At 46.0% G+C, this 25,670-nt stretch overlaps 1 protein-coding gene across 1 annotated transcript; it reads right to left on the reverse strand.

The window, feature by feature from the left end:
* Window positions 1-50: 50 nt before the first annotated feature.
* LOC126542944 (sodium-coupled monocarboxylate transporter 1-like) lies at window positions 51-25,348 on the reverse strand. Its single transcript, XM_050190067.3, has 13 exons — window positions 24,495-25,348; window positions 23,770-23,835; window positions 23,640-23,691; window positions 22,743-22,810; window positions 21,729-21,883; window positions 19,477-19,617; window positions 10,926-11,055; window positions 10,144-10,232; window positions 3,233-3,348; window positions 2,745-2,812; window positions 2,554-2,640; window positions 1,704-1,894; window positions 51-608 (listed from the first exon to the last, which is right to left on the reverse strand). The coding sequence occupies exons 1-13, from the start codon at window positions 24,897-24,899 to the stop codon at window positions 479-481; spliced, it is 1,698 nt and encodes a 565-aa protein (XP_050046024.3). The 5' UTR covers window positions 24,900-25,348; the 3' UTR covers window positions 51-478.
* Between the last annotated feature and the right edge of the window lie 322 nt (window positions 25,349-25,670).

Here is a 25,670-nt window from a genome sequence, read left to right on the forward strand (position 1 = left end):
TGGCGTGGCTTTCTACTACCTCCGGGATTGGCCCACGCAAGAGGCTGCGTTTCTACCAGAAAGCTCTCCTTCGTGCATAGCGTTCGCCGCCAGCGTTTCCCGGTAAACGTTACGGTTACATAAGCTAGCTGCAGTTGCCGGGAAGCGTCAGCAGCAGTCAGGGATCTTTGAGTGCTATCGTGTTCTACTCTTAAAGGCCAATCTTAAGCGTCCTCCAAACTTTTGTTAACACGTAAATGTCCGAGTTCTTATCGTTTCCTTTTTTTTTGCATCTTGGTTCTCTGGCTTTTGTCTTACTATGTAAGATAACCGGCATCCTTAGACGACCGTGAAGAAACAACCCAAACAAAAAGCATCCACTTTACGATGTTGTTATTGGCTGTTAATCGCTATGCTTGTTACACTTGTCAAAATACTTGCACTATTATTGTTTACCTCCACACAAACCTCGAAATGCGCAGTTCTTCGAAGGTGATAATTAAAGGGCTCCGCGTCTGTGACACTCACCAGTGATAAGGCTAACGATGATTCCGACGAAGATGACCAGCATGCTGGCAATCATGCTGTACCATACATACGAGATCCGGTAGACGTAGAGTATCTCCTTGCTAAAAAAAAACATGGACATAAATAATCATATATACGTTGACGTGTTAAGAACCGTTGCAGGAACTACTGAGGTGAACGAAAAACAACTTTCGCACCTATCGGAAGGTAAAAGGTGATGTGTGGTGTCGGTAAATACAAGTACTACTTATATAGAGGAATCTACCCACTTGTAAAGTTTGGTGGCAGCTGTTAATTATACGTCGACATGTTTGAAGCGGCAATAACAAAATGCAGTTTGAGTAAAATGTACTTCTAGGTAAATCACCTTCTAGGTATTGCTGCTTAAAGTTTAAGTTTTCGTTCTACTTAAGCGGGGATTTAATCAATCTGCACAGAACGTTATCTCAACGTTTATAGGGCCTCTGCATCTAATGTTACTGCATAAAGAAAAAGCAGGCGTTAACAGGGGAGCTCGGACGGTCTTCTCTTTCCATATTGTTCCTTAAAGGTAGGTATGAGTTCTCGTGATGTGTTTGTGAAAGAAGACACGTTAAGTTCTTGTACTAGAGGAAAATGGCAGCCGCAAACAGTCGGCATTAGTATTGTGATTTTTTGTTTTTTGTTTTGCGTCCGTGTTTGGGCTTGCCTGTCTTTCGGTGACACGAATCCCTAGCTTGCTCAACTTTCAGTCCTTCTAAGCCAGCCGGTACTGGTCCGTTTTTTATCTTATTGTATTTATGAACATTGCGATGTTTTAACAAGATCATAGCAGGGTGGATGACATTTCGTTACACGAAACAAAGAACCAGGCACAAAATAAATACAATGCAGGTCGTAATTTCAAGTTAAGTGCTTGTTCAAACGATGATACTGAGTCATGTGTTACATCGTCGTTGCTGAGGTTGTTCCAAACTGTTACGGTTCTAGGGAAGTAAGAATATTAAAACAGTTAACTCGAGTAGGTAATAGCCCAACGGTGAGGGAATGATGTAGCTGAGTTGCATAGCCCGTGGAGTACATAAAAATACTCGACGTATCTATTTTATACCGGCCTCGCACTAACTGAACGAAATATGTTAGGCGGCAGATACGTTTCCAAGTAGTCTGGTACTGGTTGTGACATAAGGGCGCCAACTAGTGGATACTCAACTCACTTGGCTACATCCGGGTCAAGAAGCACGGGGAAAGTCACGTTCGCAGGGTCCTGGTGCGTCACGTTGATGTACTCCTGCAGGCAACCCATCACCGAGCGCCTAGCCATTCGATGCGCCGGCTTGTAGTAAAAGGCGCCGATGCCAATCCAGAAGGTCACTACCAGTGACGTCACTATGCCCACGCCGGCCCCCTGCGTGGTGAGACCAGAGGAAACCGTGTTAACTGCGCACATGTTTTACGCATGTCACGATTACCAAAAGCACAACGTGCGTGTTCTACGTGGCAGTGGACATAACGACACCACGTAAGACATAACGACACCATTACCACCCACGTACAGTTATAATGAACGATGTAGAGTGTCAAAGGAAACTAAATATTAACTCTTCCTCCGTTTTGTTTCTTTGCATATCCCTTTGCACCTGGCTCGCTTTCCTGTCTGTTTCTCTGTGTCTCTGTTAGGGGCTGCTGCACGATTATTCGGTACATGAGACCGAGTGGTACGTAATTTCTTAGTAGACATTCCAACGAGAAACAGAAGCGGAGACCGATCGGAACAGTTCGTACTTATAGTATTGCAAGTCTTCCACTTTTGCTGTTTATGCTCCGTAGCTCCATTCCAATAGCCGTCTCCAAGTAATGTTTAAGTTGTAGGAGCCTCTTTGATGAAAAGTGACACCAGAGAAAGTTTGTGCGCAGTAGTCCTGTGTTCTACTGCGCGTGTATGTGTGTGTAAGATTGCTTGCTGCCCGTTTTCGTGACGTTACATTATGTAAGCCGCACGTAGCAACCCGTATGTTCTTGGTGCAAGTTGCGTTGGAACTGGTTGCAAAGGTTTAAGACACTCACGATGCTATTTGCAAAGGGAAAAAATATGCCGAGGGTGAAAACTCCCAGCAGCGGTCCTCCGACGATGCCAAAGATTGACAGAGCGGCCTGAAATGGACACCAAAAGGTCGTAGGTTAGAACGCAACTGGCAGTCGATTCGCCAGCAACGCTTTGCGTCTTCCATCTACAAGTGTGCGAGGTGGTTTCTTGCCTGTAAGACGTTGCCCATACTCTGCGCGGCGTAGACCAGTGCAATGGCGGTGCACCCAAATGTCAGCGCTGCGAGTGCACACAAAGGCGAGAGAGAGAGAGAAAGGCTCTCCCGCAAATGTATCGCAACCTTGTTAAAGAAAAGCCTGCTTGTTTACAGTGGCGTTAGAAACCAAACCCTTCATTTAAAATGGTGGTTGGCGTGTTAAAACACGAAACCTTGAGGTGAGCAGGGTGAATGTAAGATGTATTTCTCTAACGCTTGGAAGAGTTGTGCGACGTGGGATATAGAATTTTCGTAAGCTCACTTCAATTTAACCGATATATTTGATGTCCAATGCTTATTCAGAGCAGGTCCGACAAGATGAACTTTGCACCTTTACCACCATGGAAGTGCGGCATATAATGTCAAACTCTCATTTCTATCGGTGTTGATTTAGAAGGTCGTATAGATGGGGTGAAAGACGCCATGATGTCGAGGAGTCGTACCCAGGACCTTGGTGAGCGTAGTGGCAGAGCGATCGCTCATATCTTCCACGATGTAGCGTTTCACGACGTCCTCGAGGGTGACAGCCGCCAGCGAGTTTACTCCGGAGGAGACGGTGCTGTGTACAAAGAAAAAAAAAAGAGAGCGCAGTTTGATTATTATATTGTCTATTAGGTCACGAAGTTAAACAAATAAAGCGTAACAGCGATTAGCAACCGACAAGCTTCGTTTGCTAACTGTGCCACAGGTATATACGAGTGAAGACGCTGACGGTCACTTAAATAGTAATATTTTCTTAAAGCCACCGGACGCCGAACACGTGCCGACGAAGCGATACGATTTCTTATCCTAACCGACCCGATTTCTTTGTCTCCTACAAAGAAATGAAGAGCAAACAACCGTGCACGTTTTAAGCCGGTAGACGCAACCAACCTTTCTGCCTCAACTGCTGCTGCATTATTCGAGGAAGTTACAAAAGCGTGCACTGGTATTTATTTATTTATTTATTTATTTATTTATTTATTTATTTATTTATTTATTTATTTATTTTCGATACCCTCAATCACCGAGGCATTGCAGAGGGGAGTGGGTGACAACACAAACTAAGAAAATAACAGAATGAAACATGCAGCGTTATACAGTATTAGCCACAAATTTGTAAAAGTGAAATGAAATATAGCAGAATGGTACTAAAACAAATATAACTGAACTGAACAGAAATAAACACAACGTGTTATACAATACTAGGGGCAATATATGAGCGCAAGAGAAAATTGGGAAAGGAAAAAAAACAGGAGAAAGAAAAAAAAACTGTGAAAAAGCAAAAGAAATTGCAGGAATCGCGACACATGTAAAAAGAGAAAGAAAGGAGTGGGGAGGAGAGATACACGAGATGATTAAGCAGGGCTATCACAATGCAGGTGCGCAGATAAAGAATGGGAAAAAAGAGAATGATCAGAAATGGAAACAATGTCATCATGTAGGTGGCTCCAATCGTTTCATGTGTACGGTACGAAGGAAAAATAAAAAGGAAAAAATGCCTTTAACTTTGTGTTTATGGTCAACCCGTGATGAGCGCTAAGTGGGCGGCATGATAAGCTGGGTACGCAGTGATGAATGATGGACGACCTTATGAATGAGGCAAAGGCGGAAATACTTACGACGCAGTGACAGAAATGGCAACGAGAGAGCCTGTTTCGTTGCTGTTATACTTGTACGGTGGTAATGAGAAAGAATGAAATGTGCGGCGTTATTCTGAAATAATTCTTGAGACCTAATTAAGTTTGCGTGATGTGGATTCCAGATTGCAGCGGCGTATTCTGACTTCGAGAGCGCAAGAGTTTTGTATACAAGGATTTTAAGGGGAGGTGGGGCTTTATTGAAGTTACGTCGTAAGTATCCTAATGTGTGGTCAGCACTGTTACTGATCATGTTAACATAAATATTCCATGTTATATTGTAGGTAATAGTAAACCCCCAAGTACCGGTATGTTGATACATGGTTGAGTTCGATGTCACCTTGTATGTATACGTTGAGGAGCTATCGTACTGCCGATAAACAGTCATAAATTTGTATTTGTTAAGATTTAAATCCATGAGCCAGTTATCGCACCAACTTGCAATGTTATTTAAATCTGTCTGCAAGATATTTTTATCGTCATCTTTACGGATTTCCATGTAAAGTACACAGTCGTCGGCATACAAATACACAGAAAAAGAAACGCAGTTAGGCATATCGGTAACATATATTAAAAACAAAAGTGTGCCTAAAACTGAACCCTGTGGTACTCCCGATGCTACATATATTTCAGGTGAGTTTGACCCACTGGAGGCGGTTTGTTAGAAAGCATTCGAGCCAATACAGTGTGTTGCAGTCGAGATTGAGCGAGGAGAGTTCAAACATTAGTAAGGCGCGATTAACTTTCTCAAAGGCCTTCGCAAAGTCCAAAAAGAATGCAGTCTATCTTGGAGTGTTTGTCAAGTACAGTATGCAAATGATGAGTGAACAGAACTGGGTTTCACAGGAAAATGTACGCCTAAAACCATGTTGGGCGGATGCAAAGAATGAATTAGATTCTAAAAATTTAGCTATATGCGAGTACAATATATGTTCCATAACTTCACACGGAATGCTTTTTAATGAAATGGGCGGGTAGTTGAGAGCGCAGGGTTTATCGCCAGACTTATGTATTGAAACCACCTTACCGATTTTCCAATCGAGCCGCAAAATTTCTTGGTCAAGAGACTGCTGAAAGATCTCGTGCAACAAGAGAGAAGAATATGCGCATGTCTGTTTGAGAAACTTTGAGTTAATGTTGCCAGTACCACACGATGAAGATGTTTTTAAGGAATTAATTAAATTAACAATTCCAGCAGATTCAAAAATTATAGCAAACGTTGGGTACTATTCATGGCACACAACTGTGTCAACAGGCACGGCGGTGTTTCCTGAGAAATTGGCGGAAAAAATGTAGCTAAATAAAAGTGCACATTCAGATGCTGGTAGCGGCTCACCAGACTCATTGTTGATAGAAAGTTCGGTACTCTCCTATGATAGTGCAGAATTCCGACATTGCAAACAGGTCAGCGCAGAGCGCAGTTAAAGGCGCTATGAAAAGTAAAAATAATTTAAGTGGGATTGGTGAATTACACTTCAGGAAATAGCAGTAACGTCTCGCCATTTGCTGAGCTATGTAAGCCAGAAAGGAGCAGAAAAAAAAGAAAGAAAGAAGAAAACGTGCACGAAATTTCCGCACCGGTTCCGTGAAGTTATGAGAGTCGGACAGCCCCGAGATGGGCAAGTGAACTTAGATAAACCTTTTTACTATAAACTGAGTCAAATACCATGCAAAATAAAAAAAAAAGTCGAATCCTAGGAAATCGGTCATGTCATACTAACGTACCAAGAAGCTGCGTTTGGGACGCGTACTTTATAAGAGTTATACAGAAATTCTGAGAATTGTCTACAAATGCGTAAGCATTCTTTGACTCGGCTGTTATTTAGCTTTTGCTTTTGTTTCCAAATTTCAGTTGGCCCATCCCCAAATTTCACGTTGGCCCAGCCAAAAATTAAAGTTGGCCCACCCCACAATTTCCATTGGCCCACACCTATTATAAGCGCGGGTCACGCATTTTCTATGGAGCCCTATGGATCCCTATAGGTAACGTGTTACACTTTTCGGGTCACCGAAACGATTGTGCTAACAAAATTCTCTCTGATCAATATTTTTTTTTTGTTTCAGTGGTTTCTTATCGCTAGTAAGGCTAACAATCGTCTACATGTACACTATTATAATGATTAAATATCTTCGCATATTGCTTATTTTTGTGCAAATACAAGGAATCACACTTTTCGCGTGACACAGATCTCGCTGGGGTACTCGCCAAAGAATGCTTACGCATAGATGGACAACTGTGCCATTCATTTCCTCCGCTAATGGCCAACCTTGTTTCATCGAATAAGTTCAAAGCGATTCTTAATAAAATACTTCGCCAGAATAATCTTGGTGTAGTTCTTTAGTGTCTTGTCTAGTTAATAAAGCTGATCTCTACCGCCACTATTCCTTTAGTCTTCCTGGAAGGAGGGAGGGCAATGGTTCTTAAAATACGACACAGTGAGGATAAGGTGCATTACCACCACAATCTGCACCATGACGTTACATGCTCCACACGTCGGTTAAAGGTCCTTTATTCACGAAGGACAGCGAGCTCCCGCAGCCCACTTGCCACGTCCAGTTATTTACACGGAAAGCTCTTCTTGTCTCGAGGAAGGTTGCAAAGGAGGGACTGACATTTTTCGTTGACTCCATGGATGACTGAAGCCAAAGCGAGAGCTCTGTCAGGCCACTACACGACAGAGGACTGCCCTAGAGATTTCCAGTTGCCCCTTTCCAGGGTCTACTCAGCTGCCCCTATAGCCCGAAATTTAGCCTTTTCAGTTTTCCTTTTACAGTTTGTACAGCTTTCTGTTTATTGATTTCATTTTTCTCGTATGCAGTCACCGACGTCCATCATGCCTCTTTTCTATCCGTTGTAAGAACAGACATTACTACGTGCAACCTCGAAATACCCGTGCCTGATGTCAGTCGACTAGTCCTATGTCTGCAAAGTTCCCAATTTCGTCACACCGCCTAGTTCTCTGTCGTAATCTGCTGCGTTTTCCTCCGCCTGGTAAGCGTTCTGCTACTCTGACAAAATTCTGTGAATGGCCAACACTTACTTCTACCAGATTATCAGCTACGCGCATCTGATCTCTCCAGTTAACGTTGCTGTTTTCCCCGGGCTTTGGTGTTCGCCGTCTATTTCTCGCCGGATATATTTGTGGATATACACTGGGTGTTCTAGCGAACACTTTCAAAATATTTTAAAGCGTCCCTGTGGCAGATAGCACAATTCTGCAAGCTGGTCTACTCAAAGAGGCGGAAATTACTTGCACAAAAAATTGAAATGCATAATCGGGTAATTAACAAAAATTCACTAATTAACTTTTAAAATAACTACCTTGTGGCTCACATTGCAACTTACAAATTCTAGCCGCGGAGTTCGCAAGGCGGATCCACTTGGAAGGAATTGTCACGATGACACCAGTTTCGAAATATTAATTCCCGAAGTTCGCGGACAAATGCATTGGCGTTCCAGCTGCTTTTTTAACAAAACATGGTTTTGTGCATAGCAACATTCGCGGTGCTGGGCACATTCTACGTTGGGGCCTGCAGATAAGATTGCCCCGCTTGCCGCGATATCTTTCTTTTTAATTTTTTCCACCCCCTGATTGGCTACTTAGCGCACGAAAAGCGCGTCGTTGACGGAATAAAGGTGATTGTTTTCCTGGCGCTGCATGGGTCGTCTGTTCCTTGGGCCGGCCGTTCTGCCGCCCTCGGCGTCTACGCGCCGAATGCTTAACAGCATTGAAGGACAAAAGTAAGCGATGATACAATTTTACACGAAGTGGCTGCACATCTTAGCAACGAAACACTTTTGTCAGTAGTTAAGCAAAGTGATGTTTCGGCAACGCAAACATGTGCATGAAACACACACACACACACACACACACACACACACACACACACACACACACACACACACACACACACACACACACACACACACACACACACACACACACACACACACACACACACACACACACACACACACACACACACACACACACACACACACACACACACACACACACACACACACACACACACACACACACATATATAGCGAGAGAGAGAGAGAGAGAGAGAGGTGAAGAAGGGGCAGGAGCGGTACTTGTCTGCGGAGAATCCCCCGTCCCGTCCCGTCCCCGAAATAAACTTCTGGCAACGCCACTGGCACGAAAAGACAACCTAGATATCTATCGTACTTCTCTGTGCCCCTGGTCAACATTATTCTCTCGACAAGCACCATACCTCGCCTGTGCTCGCTGGCTGTTGCTACGTCGCTAACTTGCACAAGCTTTGCGTCATTTCGATTCCAACACTGCGTTGGATTGTGCCTGCTTTAGAGCGCAGCTCTTAGGCGCCCGTTCCTGCGTTGAGCGTCGTTGTGCCTTAGCGTCGTACCTCGTAACCCAGCGAACGAGCACAGCGAAAGATGAAAGCGAACGCGAAGCGCAGCGGGGAGATGAAAGACCAGAGCATGAGGAGGAAAGTGGAGGAGGCTACAGTGAAAGCAATAGGCGGTAGGCGGAGGAGGAGCGGAGGGGAGACGACCTGCGCATGCGCTGAGTTGCCGGCGGCTACGGCATCCGCAGCCACGTGGGCGATCTCATCTGCGCTTCTATTGGGTGGGGGGCGAGGTGAGGGGGGAGGGCTGCGCTCGTCCGCGGCGTCAGCTGCTGAGGTCAGTCCGTGGTACTAGTGTTTGTGACGGGGAACACTGCTCCTGCAAGGGGCGATGGCGAGCGGCTACGAGTAAAGCTCGGTGTGACACTCTCTTGGGTGTTGTCGCCGCTGACACTGTGGCATGATTTCCCGCGACGAAGGACCGCTGCCGTCGTTGGTGGAACGAAAGCGTGAGAAGAAAAGCGTAGTGCCGCGTAAGGCAGGCTGTGCGGCTACGGTGGCTACAATATGGCGCCAGAGTAGCGCGCGTCGTCTGTATGGAAACAAAGCACTGCATCAGCGGACGTCTATCTGCGGCGGCTGCTATGACTCGCGTCCACGCGTCACCCACGCGCTGCCTCTCGCGATCTACCGATTAGTGAGGCAGTCGCGCGACACTTCGCTTCATTTGCTAGGTGGCGCACGAGACAGATTGTCCGCGCCAGCTACGCTACTAGCAGCGTTCTCTTCCTAATATAAACCGTGTACCTATATAGTTATAATACAAAATATTGACACGCGAAATGAAAACATGTATAGATCTGCGCTCAAATTGTTCATTAGGTAGTATAGTAATCGTCAGTGAATTTTTTTAGGTCGCTATGTTAGGTTTGTCCTTAGGCTTCTTTAAACATAACTCCCATATTCGTCTCCACAGGTTTATTGCAGAATATAACGGTTATGTACGTTAAGATACAGCTAATGACAAAATTAAGTGCCGGTCAAAGCAATCAAATCCACTTTCACACTCCTGCAAACTTTTATCACTTCGTGTCTAATATCTGGGACAGATACGGCTTCGTCGATTCCAACAACAGGGGTCTAGGGCTTTTGAGCTATAGTCACGCTTGAGAACGCCAGCTATAGATCCAAAGCTTAGTGCTTTCTCCATTTGCTGCGCGGTCAATCCTGAATGTGTGCTTCTTCACTCCGCATGTTTGTTGTCTTCTAAATGGCGCAGTGTAGTAAGGGGATGTCCGTCCCACTTTTGTGGCGTTCTTAGAGCGAACGCATCTTTGATAACGGCCTGAAGACATGACGACGTGGAGACGGCTATAGATTAGAGGAGACTACGCGCTCACCTGAGTGCTCCGCTGAAAATGCCCGAGACGAAAAGTCCAGGGACACCCGTGAATTTGCCCAGGATGTCCATGACGTAGAGAGGAAGGAGCTGGAGACAAGAGGACAGACAAGTTCTATGGCTGGCATGACGGCGCTTTCTGTAATTTGAGATGTTCGTCATTACGCTGTAAAATGTGGTTCGTTACATGGATGTGACGCTAACTACTGCATATTTACTTGCTAATCTTTGCAGAATCTTGCTGGCAATAAATTAGTACTCCTGTTAGGACGTTTAGCGGGTTATCAGTGTAATCCTGGGAGGAAGTCCTCGAGCCTGCTCTGACTGCTTCTAAATGTCTGTTCACTGCTGCCTGTCTCATATAAACATGTGCGTGGTTACACAAAGCATCTTTACTAAGTTCACAGCATGTCCATATCATCACTTATTCCGCCAATGCTTACGCAAAGTAAATCATCGCACTAAAGAACGGGAAGTTTTGTAGCAGTTCGACGGCGACTGCGCAAAAAAAGATGTCTACAGTGCTCTGGCGCACACTAAGAAAAACTCGGCTGACATAACAAGGGGACGTGCCTACAGGGGCGCGTTTCCTGTGAAATTGTTTTTTGCTCTGTGTACGTTGTTGTGTGGCCAGCTGTGCGGCATCTCATGGAGTGAGTCAAGCGATTCGATGCCAGTGCACGGGAAGCAGCAAGCGGCACCCACAACGTAGAACGCTCATGAGCCTTCACTGCCGCAGCAACCTGTCTACCTACTCGCGGTGTTATTCCCAAGCGCGCACACCTGGTCTGGCGCGCTAACTTTCTTGGTCATGATTGGGTCGCAGTCGTGGTAGCGAGCGTACATGACCAGGCCCGCCATGGCACAGATGAGCATCAAGAACGACAGGCCCGGAAGGTTGATCCAGATAGCCCTGCGTTAAAGCGATGGTACGAAGCCATAGATCACGTAATTCGTTCCGAAGTGACAACTAATAAGAGGCTAGAAGAACGTGTTAAGGAAATTCGCGTAGAAACCAAGTTTCTAAGTATGCGTAAGCATTGTGCCACTTGTTCATCTCCACGCAACCAGGTGTCATTATCAATGTTATGAAACTTGATCCCGCCAGTACAAACGACAGCGCTGCGGTGACACGAACTGCCGCGGACGGCAGCGCAAGGTGCATCGATGACGCAAGCAAGGTGTTGCAGGTGGCGGCGCCAAGTGCGCTGATTTCGTTCCGATCATTACATAAGCCGTTATCGCTCTTTATCGCCTTATCCAGCATAACGTTTCGCCAGTATAGCGAAACGTTATGCTCGCCCCACTACGTCGTCTCTTTCGTCTTGTTTATGATCCTCGTCTTTGTCGCTTTCGTGGCGAAATAGCCCCCGGCGGCGAAAGCGCCAACCCGGCGTCTGCTAGAAGCCCGCCGCGTGATATGGTTTGAGGCGATCCGCGTGGACATCAGATGACGTGGACGACGGGGAAGCATCGGCTGGAACTATTTGATAAGTGACATCACTGATTTGTCGGACGACGCGGTAAGGACCAGAGTACCGGGAGAGCAGCGTTTCCGATAGGCCCACACGCCACGAAGGAGTCCCAAGGAAGATGAGGTCGCCTGCAGAGAAGTGGATATCGCGATGACGGTTCTCACAAAGAGACTTTTGGTCTTGCCTGCGACTCATAATGGCGACGGTGGGCAATCTAGAGGCTTGGCGGCTGTCGCTATGGCGTCGTGAGCGTACTCGGACGGGGACTCGAGAGCAGGAGCGTGTCGAATAACATTGTGGCGTGACATACAAAAAGGAGATGCGAACGTCACAAATGGGAAGGAGGCATCCCAGTCACGATGATCTGAGGGGACATAGATAGCGTATCTGCAAGCGCTCGGTTCAGGCGTTCATTGAGGTCGTTCGTTTGAAGGTGGTATGCTGTCAACTTATGCTTTGTGGCGCAAGAGCGAAGTAGATCGTCGATAACCCTCGATAAAAAGTAGCGGCCCCTGTCAGTGAGGAGCTGGCGAGGAGCACTGTGGTGTAAGATGTCTTGCAGCAGGAAACCTGCGACGTCAATAGCGCAACTGGTCTGGATGGCTCGTGTGATGGCGTTTCTTTCGAAGCATTTCTCTGAAAGACTGAGACATTGTACTTCGTATTTGATTATACTGTCGTGTATACTCTGCTGAAGTATACACACTGAATGGGGATCCAGGCGTTTGTCCTTCACGAAACGAAACCGTTGATGCGCGATGCCGAGACGAACCTCGTTCTCTTCTTCTTTTGACCCCTTGCTGTGCCACTGCATGTGGCACTACCTCCTCATCAAAAAAATAAATAAATAAAAGAATGAAAACATACATAGGCTTTACGTGAGAGCGCCGAGATGGCCTAGGACGAACACATAGGCTATAGTAACAATCACTGTGGTGTGCGATATAGTCACAAGACACTGAGGGACGAGCAACAACAAAAACTAACCTAAGCGGCTGAAGACGTCGGATTTTAGCGGCTATGATACGGTTTCAACCGCACAACATGCACAATCTCAGATTGCGGTTGTCGACGTCGGGGAGGCTGGCTTCCGTCAGGAAGGACTTCGTAATTCACGTCGCTAATCCGCTGCAACACTTTGTAAGGTCCGAAGTAGCGACTCAAAAGCTTCTCGGATAGTCCTTTTCGGCGCACGGGAGTCCAGACCAAAACTTGATCGCCAGGTTGGAACTCGACTTGTCGATGGCGGAGATTGTAACGTTGTGCATCGATGCTCTGTTGTTTCTTTATGTGCACTCGGGCAAGCTGACGGGCTTCTTCCGCTCGTTGCACGAAGAGTTCGGCATCTTGGGCGAGATCGAGGTGATCGATGTTGTCGCATGGCAGCATTGCTTCTAACATAGTCTGCACTTCACGGCCGTAAACGAGGTAAAACGGCGTGAAGCGTGTTGTTTCTTGCGTAGCAGTATTATACGCAAACGTTACGTATGGGAGTATCTCGTCCCACGTCTTGTGCTGTACGTCTACGTACATAGACAGCATGTCAGTCATCGTTTTGTTCAGTCGTTTGGTCAAGCCGTTTGTCTGCGGATGATAGGCAGTTGTCCGTCGATGGGTTGTGCAGCTGAGTTTAAAAACGTCTTCAATGAGCTGCGCTGTAAAGGCTTTGCCTCGGTCTGTGATGACGTGCGATGGGGCGCCATGCCGTAGGACGATGTTCTGTATGAAAAACTGGGCAACCTCGGAAGCTGTGCCTCGAGGCAACGCTTTTGTCTCAGCATATCGCGTTAAATAGTCTGTGGCGACGATTATCCACCTGTTGCCAGAAGATGACAGTGGAAACGGGCCCAGAAGATCCATGCCGACCTGGTCGAAATGTTTGCCAGGTGGGTCAATCGGATTCAGCAATCCCGCAGGCTTCACAGCTGGCGACTTTCGGCGCTGGCATTCACGGCAGGCTTGGACGTACCGCTTAACACACTCGGCAAGTTTCGGCCAGTAGTAGGATTTGCGCACTCTATCAAGCGTGCGCGTAAAACCCAAATGGCCAGACGGAGGCTCGTCATGACAGGCGAATAAAACTTCGGCACGGAGGTCTGCTGGAACGACCAAAAGGTATGTCTTCTTGGTGGCAGCGGAGTTCTTCTTTTACAAGACGCCATGTCGTAAACAAAAAGACGACAATCCTCGAGCGATGTGCCGGGGTATTGATGGGTTTCGTCCTTCCAGATGTTCAAATATAGGTCGTAGTGAGTTGTCTGCGCGCTGCCGTGTGGACAAATCAGTAACGCTTACGGCCCCAAGGAAAACGCCGTCGTCCTCAATGTATTGGTCGGTAGTGTCGATAGGGGCGCGCGAGAGTGCGTCAGCGTCTTCGTGTATGCGGCCTGACTTGTACACGATGGTCACGTCGTACTCCTGCAAACGTAGACTCCACCGTGCCAGTCGTCCAGAAGGGTCCCGTAGATTTGCAAGCCAACATAACGAGTGACGATCGGTTACAACCTTGAATGGGCGGCCGTAGAGGTAAGGTCGAAATTTGGTCAGCGCCCATACGACGGCAAGACACTCTTTCTCCGTAGTGGTGTAGTTAATCTCTGCACGCGAAAGTGTGCGACTTGCGTAGGCGATCACTCTTTCAATACCTTCCTGCCGTTGTACAAGTACCGCGCCAAGACCAACGTTACTGGCGTCTGTATGAACTTCCGTGTCCGCTTCCTCGTCAAAGTGGGCCAGAACTGGTGCTGACACCAGACGCTGTCGAAGTTCAGTGAAAGCAGTCTCTTGCTCTGAGGCCCAGACGAACGATATATCGTCCCTCGTGAGTCGAGTCAGCGGCTCCGCCATCTTCGAAAAATTTTCGATGAAACGCTGGTAGTATGCGCAAAGGCCCAGGAAGCGTCGGACACCTTTCTTGTCGGTCGGTGTTGGAAATGTGGCTACAGCGGCAGTTTTCGCGGGATCGGGGCTAACGCCTTCCGCGCTGACCACGTGTCCCAGAAACATAAGCTCCTTGTAGCCGAAGTGACACTTCTGAGGCTTAAGGGTGAGGTTAGCCGATCGGATGGCTTCGAGAACTTGCCGCAGTCGTTTCAGGTGGTCGTCAAATGTCGCCGAAAAAACGACCACGTCGTCGAGGTAGACGAGGCAGGTTTGCCACTTCAGACCAGCGAGAACGGTGTCCATCATTCGCTGGAAAGTTGCTGGTGCCGAACAGAGCCCGAAAGGAAGTACCCTGAATTCGGAAAGGCCATCTGGAGTGACGAAAGCAGTTTTTTCGCGGTCTCGTTCATCTACTTCAATTTGCCAGTAACCGCTCTTTAGATCGAGAGACGAAAAATACTTAGCTCGCCGCAACCTGTCTAAAGAATCATCGATACGTGGTAGTGGGTACACGTCCTTCTTGGTGACATCGTTGAGGCGTCGATAATCAACACAGAAACGAAGCGTTATGTCTTTTTTCTTGACCAGAACGACTGGAGACGACACGGACTGTGCGAAGGCTGAATGACACCATCATCTAGCATCTCCTTGACTTGGGCTCGAATTGCTTCACGTTCTTTCGGCGAGACACGATAAGGCTGTTGTTTGATGGGGCGTGCGTCGGCGGATGTCGTGATTTGGTGCTTCGTGATTGGCGTTTGGCCCACCTTAGTAGACCGAGCGAAGCACGCGCGGAATTCGTTCAAGAGTTCCTGCAGTGCGCTCTTTTGGTCGTCCGTAAGCTCGGAGTCTACATCGACGTCTCTGAGCGAACCGTCGTTTGTGTCCACTTCAGAAGCAAAGCACTCGACGATGTCCGTTGATGGTTCGGCGTAGGCGACGGCGACGGTATTATGAAAGAGGAATATGTGATTTTAAACTTACTGGCATATGTAAAAAACATGTAGGGGCAAAATTTTTTAATAAATATAATATTGGCTTGGAGCTAATCACGAGGCCGGGTAATTATGGCGAGTAGTGGTCCCTCCTGAGCGCTGTTAACAAGACGCACTGATAGTTATTTCTTCTTTGATGAGTAATTTGAAGAAATATTGATGAATATCTGTTCTGTCGGCAGGTAGGGTCATCGGTCCTTCAGTACTCAGGTGCATCAAAGAGGCAACACTAAAGACTGTATACTATATAGTGAGAAGGCGTAGCATGAACCGCCGTCATGTATACGGTTTTGCAGTAACACCGTAGTCGGCGTACTTGTTGTATTCACACTGTGGGAAGAAGCAGTCAAATTTACCAGCAGAATGTCGTTTCGATATATTAAGAAATAAACTATTATCTTTAGTAACACGCCTACGCGTACATCTAGCCATCTTAGTTATATAGGCCGGCCTTGATGCATATTTACGCTGTGGCGCCAAGCGCTTAAAATTATACTTGTGTTTCCAGTTAGGACCTTGCCGAAGACACTTGGACGTAATTCTTTCTCGTATTGCACTCATCAACTTGCTTTCCCCGGGCTAGTTGGTCACGCTTAGCGCACTGTTTTTTTTTCACTCGTCAATGTTGTCTTCGCTAGGTTGAGCAACTATAACGTGTGGTGATCTCTATACTACGACCAATTCTGAAAATTCTGATGCGCACAACAAATACCAAAGGTGGCTGCATATAAGTTGTCGCGTGGCCCTGTATTTGTCACAATTCTTCGTTGCAAAAAGAAAAAAAAAGAAGGAAGAGAGAAAATATAGTACGCAGGAATACCAGTTGATGCTTACGCCTGCGCCTGCTATTTTTGTGCTAAATCTAATTCGAGAGAGTAATTGCATTGTTATTTTTTTCTTGTAAAAATATATTGGCCGAGACTAGTAATTTTTAACTGAAACTGCTTTATCATATATATTTTGGTTAATCTTCGAGCCCATCAAATAGAAAGGGCAGCGAGATTTCATGTAACAGATGACGAATTCGAAGACACGTTCTTGGCTGGCATGACAAAATTAGCTGCGCAGTTAATAAACATTAAGGACTGCTTCCTGTAGGTCGAATATGTCGAAGTTGCCGACCTTCCAGAGTAGTTTGGGTCAGTTCTTTTTTACCGAGAAATTGGTTGCGATTTTTGCTTAAGGGATTTTAAACATTTTCTGGATTTCACGGCTCAGTCTCAGATACACTACGCCGCTTATCGTGAAAGCAAGGACTGTACCGAGCCACGTCGCCGATAACAGCTATGACCTGCCAAAACTTGCAGAGGCGAGCAGCAAGTGAGTGATTTCCCAATGACTGACAGGACAGCTTCGACAATAAGTAAAACATCAACAACAATTCTAAGTGCTATTGGTGTTCTAAAATGGTGCAAATCGTTTGTTCATAGAACGCACTGTGTGAAATCATCGTTATATATCCCAATACCTACGTCCTCTTAGAAGTCTGAGGCTTAGTCCTTTAGATTATACCCTAGTCTGCGTCCATTTATTCAACCTAAATTTAGAGCAATATGAGGCAAGTTAAATGGTGAGGCGACTGTTGCTAAATATTTATTGTACATGCAATGCAGCAATTTCAACAGCTCAGGCATCCTTCCAAGCACTGATGTTGGATCAGGCAAGTTTTTCCGACGAAGATAACAGTGGTGACGGCGTTACCCTTCGCGCCGCATTTGCGAAATTAATTATATTATTGATAATTATTAAATATACGATACCTTCCTCTGGAATGTGAACGAATCATGACGATGTGAAAAAGGAGGTGTCCCCGTGAGAAATTTCAGCAGTTAATCTCGCAATGATGGTGTCTTCAACGCGTTAGTATACAAGCCTGCTTGTAGACAAAATAAAACCAACACGCTGCAACTCAGTATTCTTCGGTACAGGAATTTGCTGATTAAAAGCTGCACCAGAGGTGTTGTTTTGATATTTATATTTACAACCGGACACCGATAATTGCAGTGGCAAAACAACGACTGGTAGTGTAGCTTTATAAACAGGGGCAAGTCCCGATAATGCAAGAAAAGATTAAGCATTTCCTGCTTGCTGCATGCGCGTAGCTTGGCTTAAATTCGCGTGCGGGGATACTCCACAAACATATTGCACCAGTACGTCGTTTCGCCCACTCGTGGGCCAGCTCTTTCGTCTGACAGCTGATATTTTCTCTTCTGGTGATATTGAAACGTTTACGGAATTCCTTCGCGGGTCATTCGTATCGTCATCTTTATACTTGACAGTTGTAGAAACGCCCTCCTTCTCGCTTAAACTAAAACAACATCGTTGAACGTTAAGCTTTTTTGTTTGTTTGTTTGGTTACGAGAGTTACATCTCGTACAATATGCTGACAGTCAGAATCGACCAAGCAACTGACGTACGTATCATCGTCCCATTTCTTTACACTTTACACATCAGCGCTTGAGTGGCAGGGTGACATCCGGACTGTGCGTAGGACAATGCTTGATCGCATCTAATGTGAGTGTGCACCAGTCCCTTGCTGCTTTCTGGGCACCGCTAGGTCCACACCGCTGTGAGCACCTGCTTCTTCGTGGTATTTAGTCTGAACGCAGAAGCAGCAGTTATTTACAATGCTTGGTCGGTAGTGACATTTCGGTGATATCTGATAATGCGGACAAGGCTTTGCGAATACTTAACGCGGATGTTTCATTCCAACTCGATCTGGTGCTGGAGCCGTATTTATTTTTCTTACCTAAATTGGGGCCTTCAACGTAGAGTAATTGACAGTGTACTTCAGCGCACCCGACTATAATGTAGCAGTTGGCGCGACACCTTCAATGAAAATAAATTGCGCTTATTAACCTAACGATATTATTAACGATAAGCTAACGTTCTTCTTTGTGGAATGCAGATATGAATGATTTATTATTGAACAAATTGCATATGTATATTGATTTCGTTTCTTTAAAAATGTTTTCTACCAACAGTATTAAATGTATCTCACTGAATTACCGGAATATTGAGAACGACCTGTTTTGACAAGCACATGCCTGAGTAAAGCCCTTTCTTCGACTAAAAATGATTATTACTGTAATACCTTCACTACGACGTTCGACACAAGAATTCTCAACGTAAAATGGCGTAAGTTCTTGATGGCATTTGCGCTCGTGAATACCTTGCGTGATGCGTTATTTATTTATTCACTTATTCTGTCCTTCATTCATTTTTTTTTTTTTTGCTTAGCGTTTGCCTCATTCCCGTCTTGAAACATAACCGTTCATCTTTGAAATAACGCCGCTTTTTGGCAGACATCTACCAGTACAAATTTTGAAAAAAAAAAATAATCTGGAAACTTCTCGCAGTTAAAGAAAGGGATATAACATTACCATAAAAAAGAAATACAAATCTTTATCATGCTTGGAAGAGGTGCGAAAAAAGCTCACCGACGATAACGATATTCCCAAATGCGAAATTTGAGCGTCTTTATACATGTTTTCGTTTCGCGATCTATCGGCTGGCGTTTGAAATCGGTCTCGTGCGGCACGTTGCAAACGGAGAGAAGTGTGGCGTCACCGCCTCGCTAATCTGGAGATCGCGTCGGGCCAGCGCCTGGCTTACGCGTGGGCGCGATTCACAGAAGCCGCCACCGACAAACCTGCCAGAAGACGCGCGCCACTCTGGCGCCATCTCGTAGCCACTGTCGCCGCGCTATGCTTTTCTCCTTACGCTTTCGCCATACCCTCCTCCACTTTCCGCCTCAGGGTTCCGCTGCACCCTCCTCTCCGTTTTCCTTCTTGCGTCTCTTCCCTATCGCCGCTTTTTTCTACCCCGCTGGGCGCCGTGTTGGCTCTCATCTTTCGCCGTGCTCGTTCGTTCGGTTGAACTGGGAACGCCGACGCTCGCCGCACGAACGGGCGCCTAATAAAATCTGCGCTCTAAAAAAAAAAAAAAAAAAAAAACAGATCGGGGAAGATGGCATCTCACTTGCGTGCGCCCTGAATTGTGGGTATGGTGAGGTAGCGCTGCACCATGGCCTGGCTCACGCCGTACACGGACATCCAGGTGAAGTAGGTGCCGATGGTCATGCCGAACACCGTGTGCCGCTCGGTCGGGCTGGGGTTGAAGCTGCAGGGTGGGTGTACATGAAGCGCACGCGGGCCGCTCTCGGGTGCCACCCAGGGACACTCGGTAGCACGCTTTTTCTTTATTCGAACGCGTCAAATGGGCCATTGAGCGAAAAAGCCAGCGTCTGTCATGTGTAGCAGCGAAACGGCACCTAAACTCGCATTGCCGTTGGCTGCGACGCCACGTCACGACATGCGCCTCGAAGGAGGAGAGCGGCTGCAAGGGGTCACACGCTGCCGCGGTAGGGCACGAGGCGTTGGCTCTGCTCCGTCGAGGAGCGCTCGCGCCGAGAGCGGGAGCGAGGATGACGTCGCGTCGCGGCGATGCCCTCTCCTCTTGCACAGCAGCTGATGCTTGCTGCTGGCTCGGGCAACCCGTATCGCTATGTATCATTACTCGCAGCGAAAAACTCTAAGAACCGCTCAGCGCCGAGGAAGCCTTAACAGCGGCCCAACTCCGATGCCGCCTATTCACATACACGTAAAACGCTGAAACGCTTTTCTGAAATAACCAGTGGGCCGATCTGAATTACATTTGTTGAACTTGAGAGAGAAAGTTAAATTGTAATGACTGTGGAAGCAAAATTTTGATTTAAGGCGTGAAATGTTGAAAAAAGCTTTTCTAAAAGTTGGTAAGTTCGAAAAAAATGGAATCACAAGGTTTTCAAATGGTTTACTCTGCACCAAAGACAGATGTCGCAGTTCTGTAAAATGCATTCGTTAGAGCATCCAAAGCGAACAAATTTGATGTACCAACTTATGTCTTACATGAATTGGTTATGTTGTTTACAAGGGTTTTGCAAAAATCCTACTCACATATAAGTGGTATACTTGAGAGCCATGTATAATACAGCAATTTTGACCGCTTTGGATTTATGTTTAGAAGCAATTCACAGAATTGTGATATCGTTTTTCATTGATGAGTTACAGAGTTGTAAACTTGATAGTATCGTTTTTCAAAATTTGTGATTCTAAAGCTTTTATTAAAATATTGACGGCCTAATTTGGAAATTCGCTGCAAACAGTCACTGTATTTTAATTCTTTCTTTAAGTACAAATGGTTCATCAAATTTGGTACGGTGGTTACCGAGAAAAATGATTTTTCCTTTCCCTTGTATTTACGTAGGAGCCGCCGAGCTTAAGCTTCCTCTTGATGCTTTCGTATTCAGAACTCACAAGAAGTGCTTAGATGTCTTCGGAATTTTTTCACCTAAGTTGTACGTGTAAGCGATGCTGGCGTGCCGCTGAACGTGTCTACCACTGGCGGAGCGATAAGAGCAGTACGCACTTGCGGAGCGTGTCATCGTTCGTGCTCGGTGTGTTTATCCGAGTGTCTAATTTAGCTTTGTCTTGCGCTCTGCTTTCACATGTCTCGTCCTCTGGTGCTGGTAAACGTGCTTCCAAATTTGCAAAGCCACCCAGTGCTCCCTTCACTCCTCATGTCGGCTACGAGCGCTGATTGATTTAGGGTTAACGGCCATGGCTGCACAGACAGTGTTGTTAGATATATTGTTACTCTGTTTTGCTCATAGGAAGTTGCAAGGCTTTTAATTCAATGGTCAGCGTTTCTCGGAATATTCATGCAGATATCTCTGACTGGTTGATAAACGAACCTTATAAAGTAAGCTCAAAGATACTTATTTAATGGTATACGATCGTTAGTGCTGGCTCTAGTGTATTGAGCCTGTTTTCCCTGCGAGATTTTAATAAAGCTCAGTGTAATGGTTATGACATTTACTGCGACTGAGAAGTTGCAAGAACATTTAAGAAATCAAATAAAAGCGTTACAGATTATTTCTATAACAAATACAGTCGGACAGCTAGACCAAAGCTTCACGTATTAGCTATCATGAATCGCGACTCTCGTCACACTAAGGGTGTGTGTGGAAACGATAAACAATCGGCATTTTGTCTCTCTAAGTAGGTTGCCGTTTAGCATCGTTCTAGTTTCCATAGAAGCACGCCTCCCCATTCACACATCGATAGGTGCGTGGGGTTAAGCGACGAGCTTCCAAAACGTAACGAGCATTACTGCTCACACATTGCATTTTTACACAGGAACGTATGCTTGCCAGTATTAGTATGTAACTCACAGTGCTGAACATTTCTCACTTGAACAATTCCAGACGTCCACCTTCGGACGCCCTGTCAAAGACGTATCCGAGTCCCCCGAGGTCGATAGTCCCTCGAATGACGACCATGATCATGGATCCGAACATTAGCCCAATTTGGAAGACGTCCGTCCACACGACAGCCTTCATGCCGCCCTGAAAGAGTATCGGTAAGGAAACACTTGGGGTGCATAACTGGAATAACATTCATTATACACTATAAATAAAGTGAATACGATAAAAATCACCTCGAACAACGCTAAACATGGTGGCACTAAGCTACAGCACGATCTAAGGGGTCGAGTTGAGTTCGATTGCGCGGCTACGAAAATAAAGAAATATCTCTGAAGAGATGTTTCACGACTCAGTGCCGTCTCACAGAGATCAACTTGCTAAAAAAAAATAAGCTGTTCCGCTGAAGTACGAGCAGAGGCTACCGGTATTGAGTTTTGCAAAATGGTCTTTCACTATCGTGCTCTAAATTCAGAAGAAAAAAAAACAGTTGGTATTTGAAAAACAAATAATAAAATCATTATTTAGCATTTTTGTTACGTTCTGTTAGAGGGCCAAATACCATTCTGGAGAATACGGAGAATACGAGTAATTAGGACGCGCACATGTGAGAACATTCGCATAAGTAATTCTAATGTCTTGCCATTTGTCACGGGCAGTACAGTAAGAAGAAAAAAAAAAGAAGCTTTATATTGCGACAATTCTTTACTCATTATCTGCGAATACAGCAGGCAGTAACCAATTTAGACGCGGGTGACTACGATGCAAGAGGTACTACGCAGTACGTACGTGACTTGATTTACATGCTCACGACTCATATAAATCTCGAAGCTGCAAATTGGGTTCGCTAACACGTGAAATGTGCATACGATCATGTTAAATATGCAAGGCTGTGAAAAAAGGCCCTAATGACATCAGGCCGGCTGCCCAAATTTGGTACCAATCCAGGCACCCTCTTCGTAATTGATAGCGCCACGTAAATGGCATAAGTCCTTTTACTCACGATGCTCGTGTAGAAAGTGCAAACAAATCCTAGAGACAGAACCGATGTCCAGGTGGAAATGCCGGTCACTGCGCAGTATAGCAGACAGGTAGCCATAGTAAGTCGTGAGTTGTCAGCGGTGGTCGTTAGCTAGCTCCTGGTTGTATTAATTAAAAAAGCACATAAAAGGAGCATGATCTGCGTACCGTACTTGTCTGAAACATTTAAAGTACCACAGAAGCACGTATTATCAATGCTAACGAACGTCCATTCCGCATCCCCCTTAGACACTGGCTACAGCCATGCAGTATGGTTCTCCTTTGTATGTTGACGCGGCGAATCCATTCAAGTACCTACTTTGCCGGAGTGGACAGGCATACCAGCATATATGTGAACTCCGCGACATCTGTAACAACGATGTGCTATAGAACCACTACGCGCAACGGTAGGTAAGACAGTGACTCGACTTTCTTTTAAGCAACGGCGGATATCGTTTTATGACGTGTATCATTGTTATGCTAGGTCTTTCGGCGATATGGCAGGCTTTTGCATTCAGTCAACGCATCTGCTTATCATGGGACGTGGTGTAACTTTCTTGCAAAAAGCAGTACGAGAAAAACAGATACCCAATCATAACTTGCAACGATAGCTGCACCAAACATGAATTTAAAGCAGTTTCAACTAAACCCATATGTACCGGTATATATACCTGCAACAAAAGCGCGTCACTGAGTTTGTGCCGCCAATGTAAGCACTTATTTTCTTCGTATCAGTACCCATCATTACATACTGTTGCCACTGCTGATGGGAACGGCGTTCGTATGTGGTAGCACTTTTGCACGAACGTGTTGTCATTATTGTTAATGAAATCAGCAAACTAGGCAATCAAGTATAACAGAGAAGAATTCTTGAACTTGCCTTGAGAGAGTGCCAGGGCGGGCGCGTACAACACGATTGACATATAAATCAACTGAAAAGATTAAGACGAAAGCATGGATTTAATGCATGTGATTCACCATTTAAGGAATGCGACATTGTGAGTACTTACCATTTGAAGCGAGAATGTTACACTTCCCATGGATCGTATAACTTTGTTGAAGCGTATTTCGAGGTACTGCGTCAGATAAAGGGAAGAAGGACGTAAATGTTTCACAAATCACACGCGTTCTGAAATAATTGATATTAACGTTTGCTTTTGACGACTGTTATTAGGCTGGCGAAATAGCGTAATCTTGTTAAACTGTTTAGATATGCTTTACAATCTTGAGTAACATCTGGCTCTTTTCGAGTAAGATTGAAGATCCTCTTAATGTTTGCCCCTACGCTTTCTCGCGTGAAAATAGCCGGTTATAAGCACCGGTTAAAAGCAGAGTTAACAGCAGTTTATCACCGAGCCAGCAAAAACATGCATCTGTAAATGACGCCATTTGTAAGTTCTTATGATGCAGTTTGACGCGGGAGAGAAGGAAAAGGGAAATATTAAGGTCTTAAACGCACTGTTTGTCGCGCTTCAGCGCAGCACGGGTATGCACCAGCCAGATAATCCACAGTATTCCCATTTCGATTTATACGATGAAATCAGCTGAGCATCGTGTTTCTTTTCTGGGAAGCAAATTGAAAGAAACTGCATGTTGCCTCGACAAATAACAATCGTGTTTTGTAGTAGTGTTGCAAAGTACTAAAGGACGAGCACAACTCGGCCTTGTGTGTGAAGGTTGAGTGTGTGAAACGTTCGAGGCACTGCCCGACTATAGCCGGGCAACGTGTGCTCACCTCGTAGGCACTGGTCAGCTGCAAGTGGTGGAAGATGGGCATGTAGAAGTAGGCCGTGGCGGGAATGACGAAGCAGTAGGAGACGCAGATGACGATGTACTGGGTGCCCGCCAGGTACATCTCGGAGGCCGTGCCGAGCAGCGTGATGGCCGACATGAAGCTGGCCAGGATGGAGAGCGCCACGGGAAACGCGCTCAGCTGGCGGCCGCCCATCAGGAACTCGTCGGTGGACACCTTCTTGGTGCCGAAGAACGCGTAGTAGACGCCGATGGCCGTCGACACCGCGAGCATGCCGCAGAACACCAGGTAGTCCCAGATCGTGAATCGGCTCACCAGCGATGACGTCATCCCGAGGCTGCAGCGTGTTGCGTGAGGCAGGAAGTTCAGTCGACCGCCCGATGGCATTCAATTTAGCGCATGCAAATCTAGGGTATGGACGCAGAAGATTGATAGGAAGGTAAAAAAATCTCTGACAGAAACTGTTATTAGAAATGAAATAGCATTTTCGCGAATAACACACACGAAAGACATTCGTTTCAAATAGTAAAGACGCCAGTCGAGCAGTGCCTATGGGATTGTTCCTCCTTCCGACACGTGTACCCGTTGTGCTCAGTGACTGCGATTCAGGTGATGACTCAAGCTTCTAGTGGAATATGAAGTGGCAGAGTCGAGACTAGAGATGTGACAGTGTACTTAACTAATACCGTCTGCTACACTACAAGTACTTCAAGGGACTGGACGGACTTCAGCATCTCTACGCATAAACGTAGAGGGAATGTGTGTAAGGGCGATACGGCAATAAAAACCTTCTTTACATTATTATGCTCTAGTCGCTAATCGTAGTCCCCGTGCATCAATGTAGCAAACGTCGTACATTGCGCGGCATACGAAATAACAGCATGGTCACAGCTGGTTGTGTACTTGAGCACCTCAAGCGAAAGGCCTCTGCATCTGTTTATAGTCCAGCGATTCGAATAAGCATTCGCAATACATTTTGTAGCCGTCAAACCGAACTAATCTACTGATCTAAATTTGCATATTATGTATATGAAGAATATAAATATACGCAATAGGCGATAGAAAAATGCGCTGCACGTACGTGGTTGTGTCGCTCAGGTACTCTGCAAATCTGAAGCGGCGTCCGTACAGAACTTGGTCAAGGAACGCGTGCGAGGA

The sequence above is a fragment of the Dermacentor andersoni genome, chromosome 2, assembly GCF_023375885.2.
Source record: "Dermacentor andersoni chromosome 2, qqDerAnde1_hic_scaffold, whole genome shotgun sequence".
In the NCBI taxonomy this organism is placed as follows: domain Eukaryota; kingdom Metazoa; phylum Arthropoda; class Arachnida; order Ixodida; family Ixodidae; genus Dermacentor; species Dermacentor andersoni.

Excerpts from the sequence above, each read along its gene's own strand:
- LOC126542944 (XM_050190067.3), bottom strand. The coding sequence starts at position 24,899 with ATGCCATCGGGCGGTCGACTGAACTTCCTGCCTCACGCAACACGCTGC. Across the intron at positions 22,811-23,639 it reads CGCCCTGGCACTCTCTCAAG|TGACCGGCATTTCCACCTGG; the intron begins GCAAGTTCAAGA and ends TATACTGCGCAG. Across the intron at positions 10,233-10,925 it reads AAGTTAGCGCGCCAGACCAG|CTCCTTCCTCTCTACGTCAT; the intron begins GTGTGCGCGCTT and ends TCTTGTCTCCAG.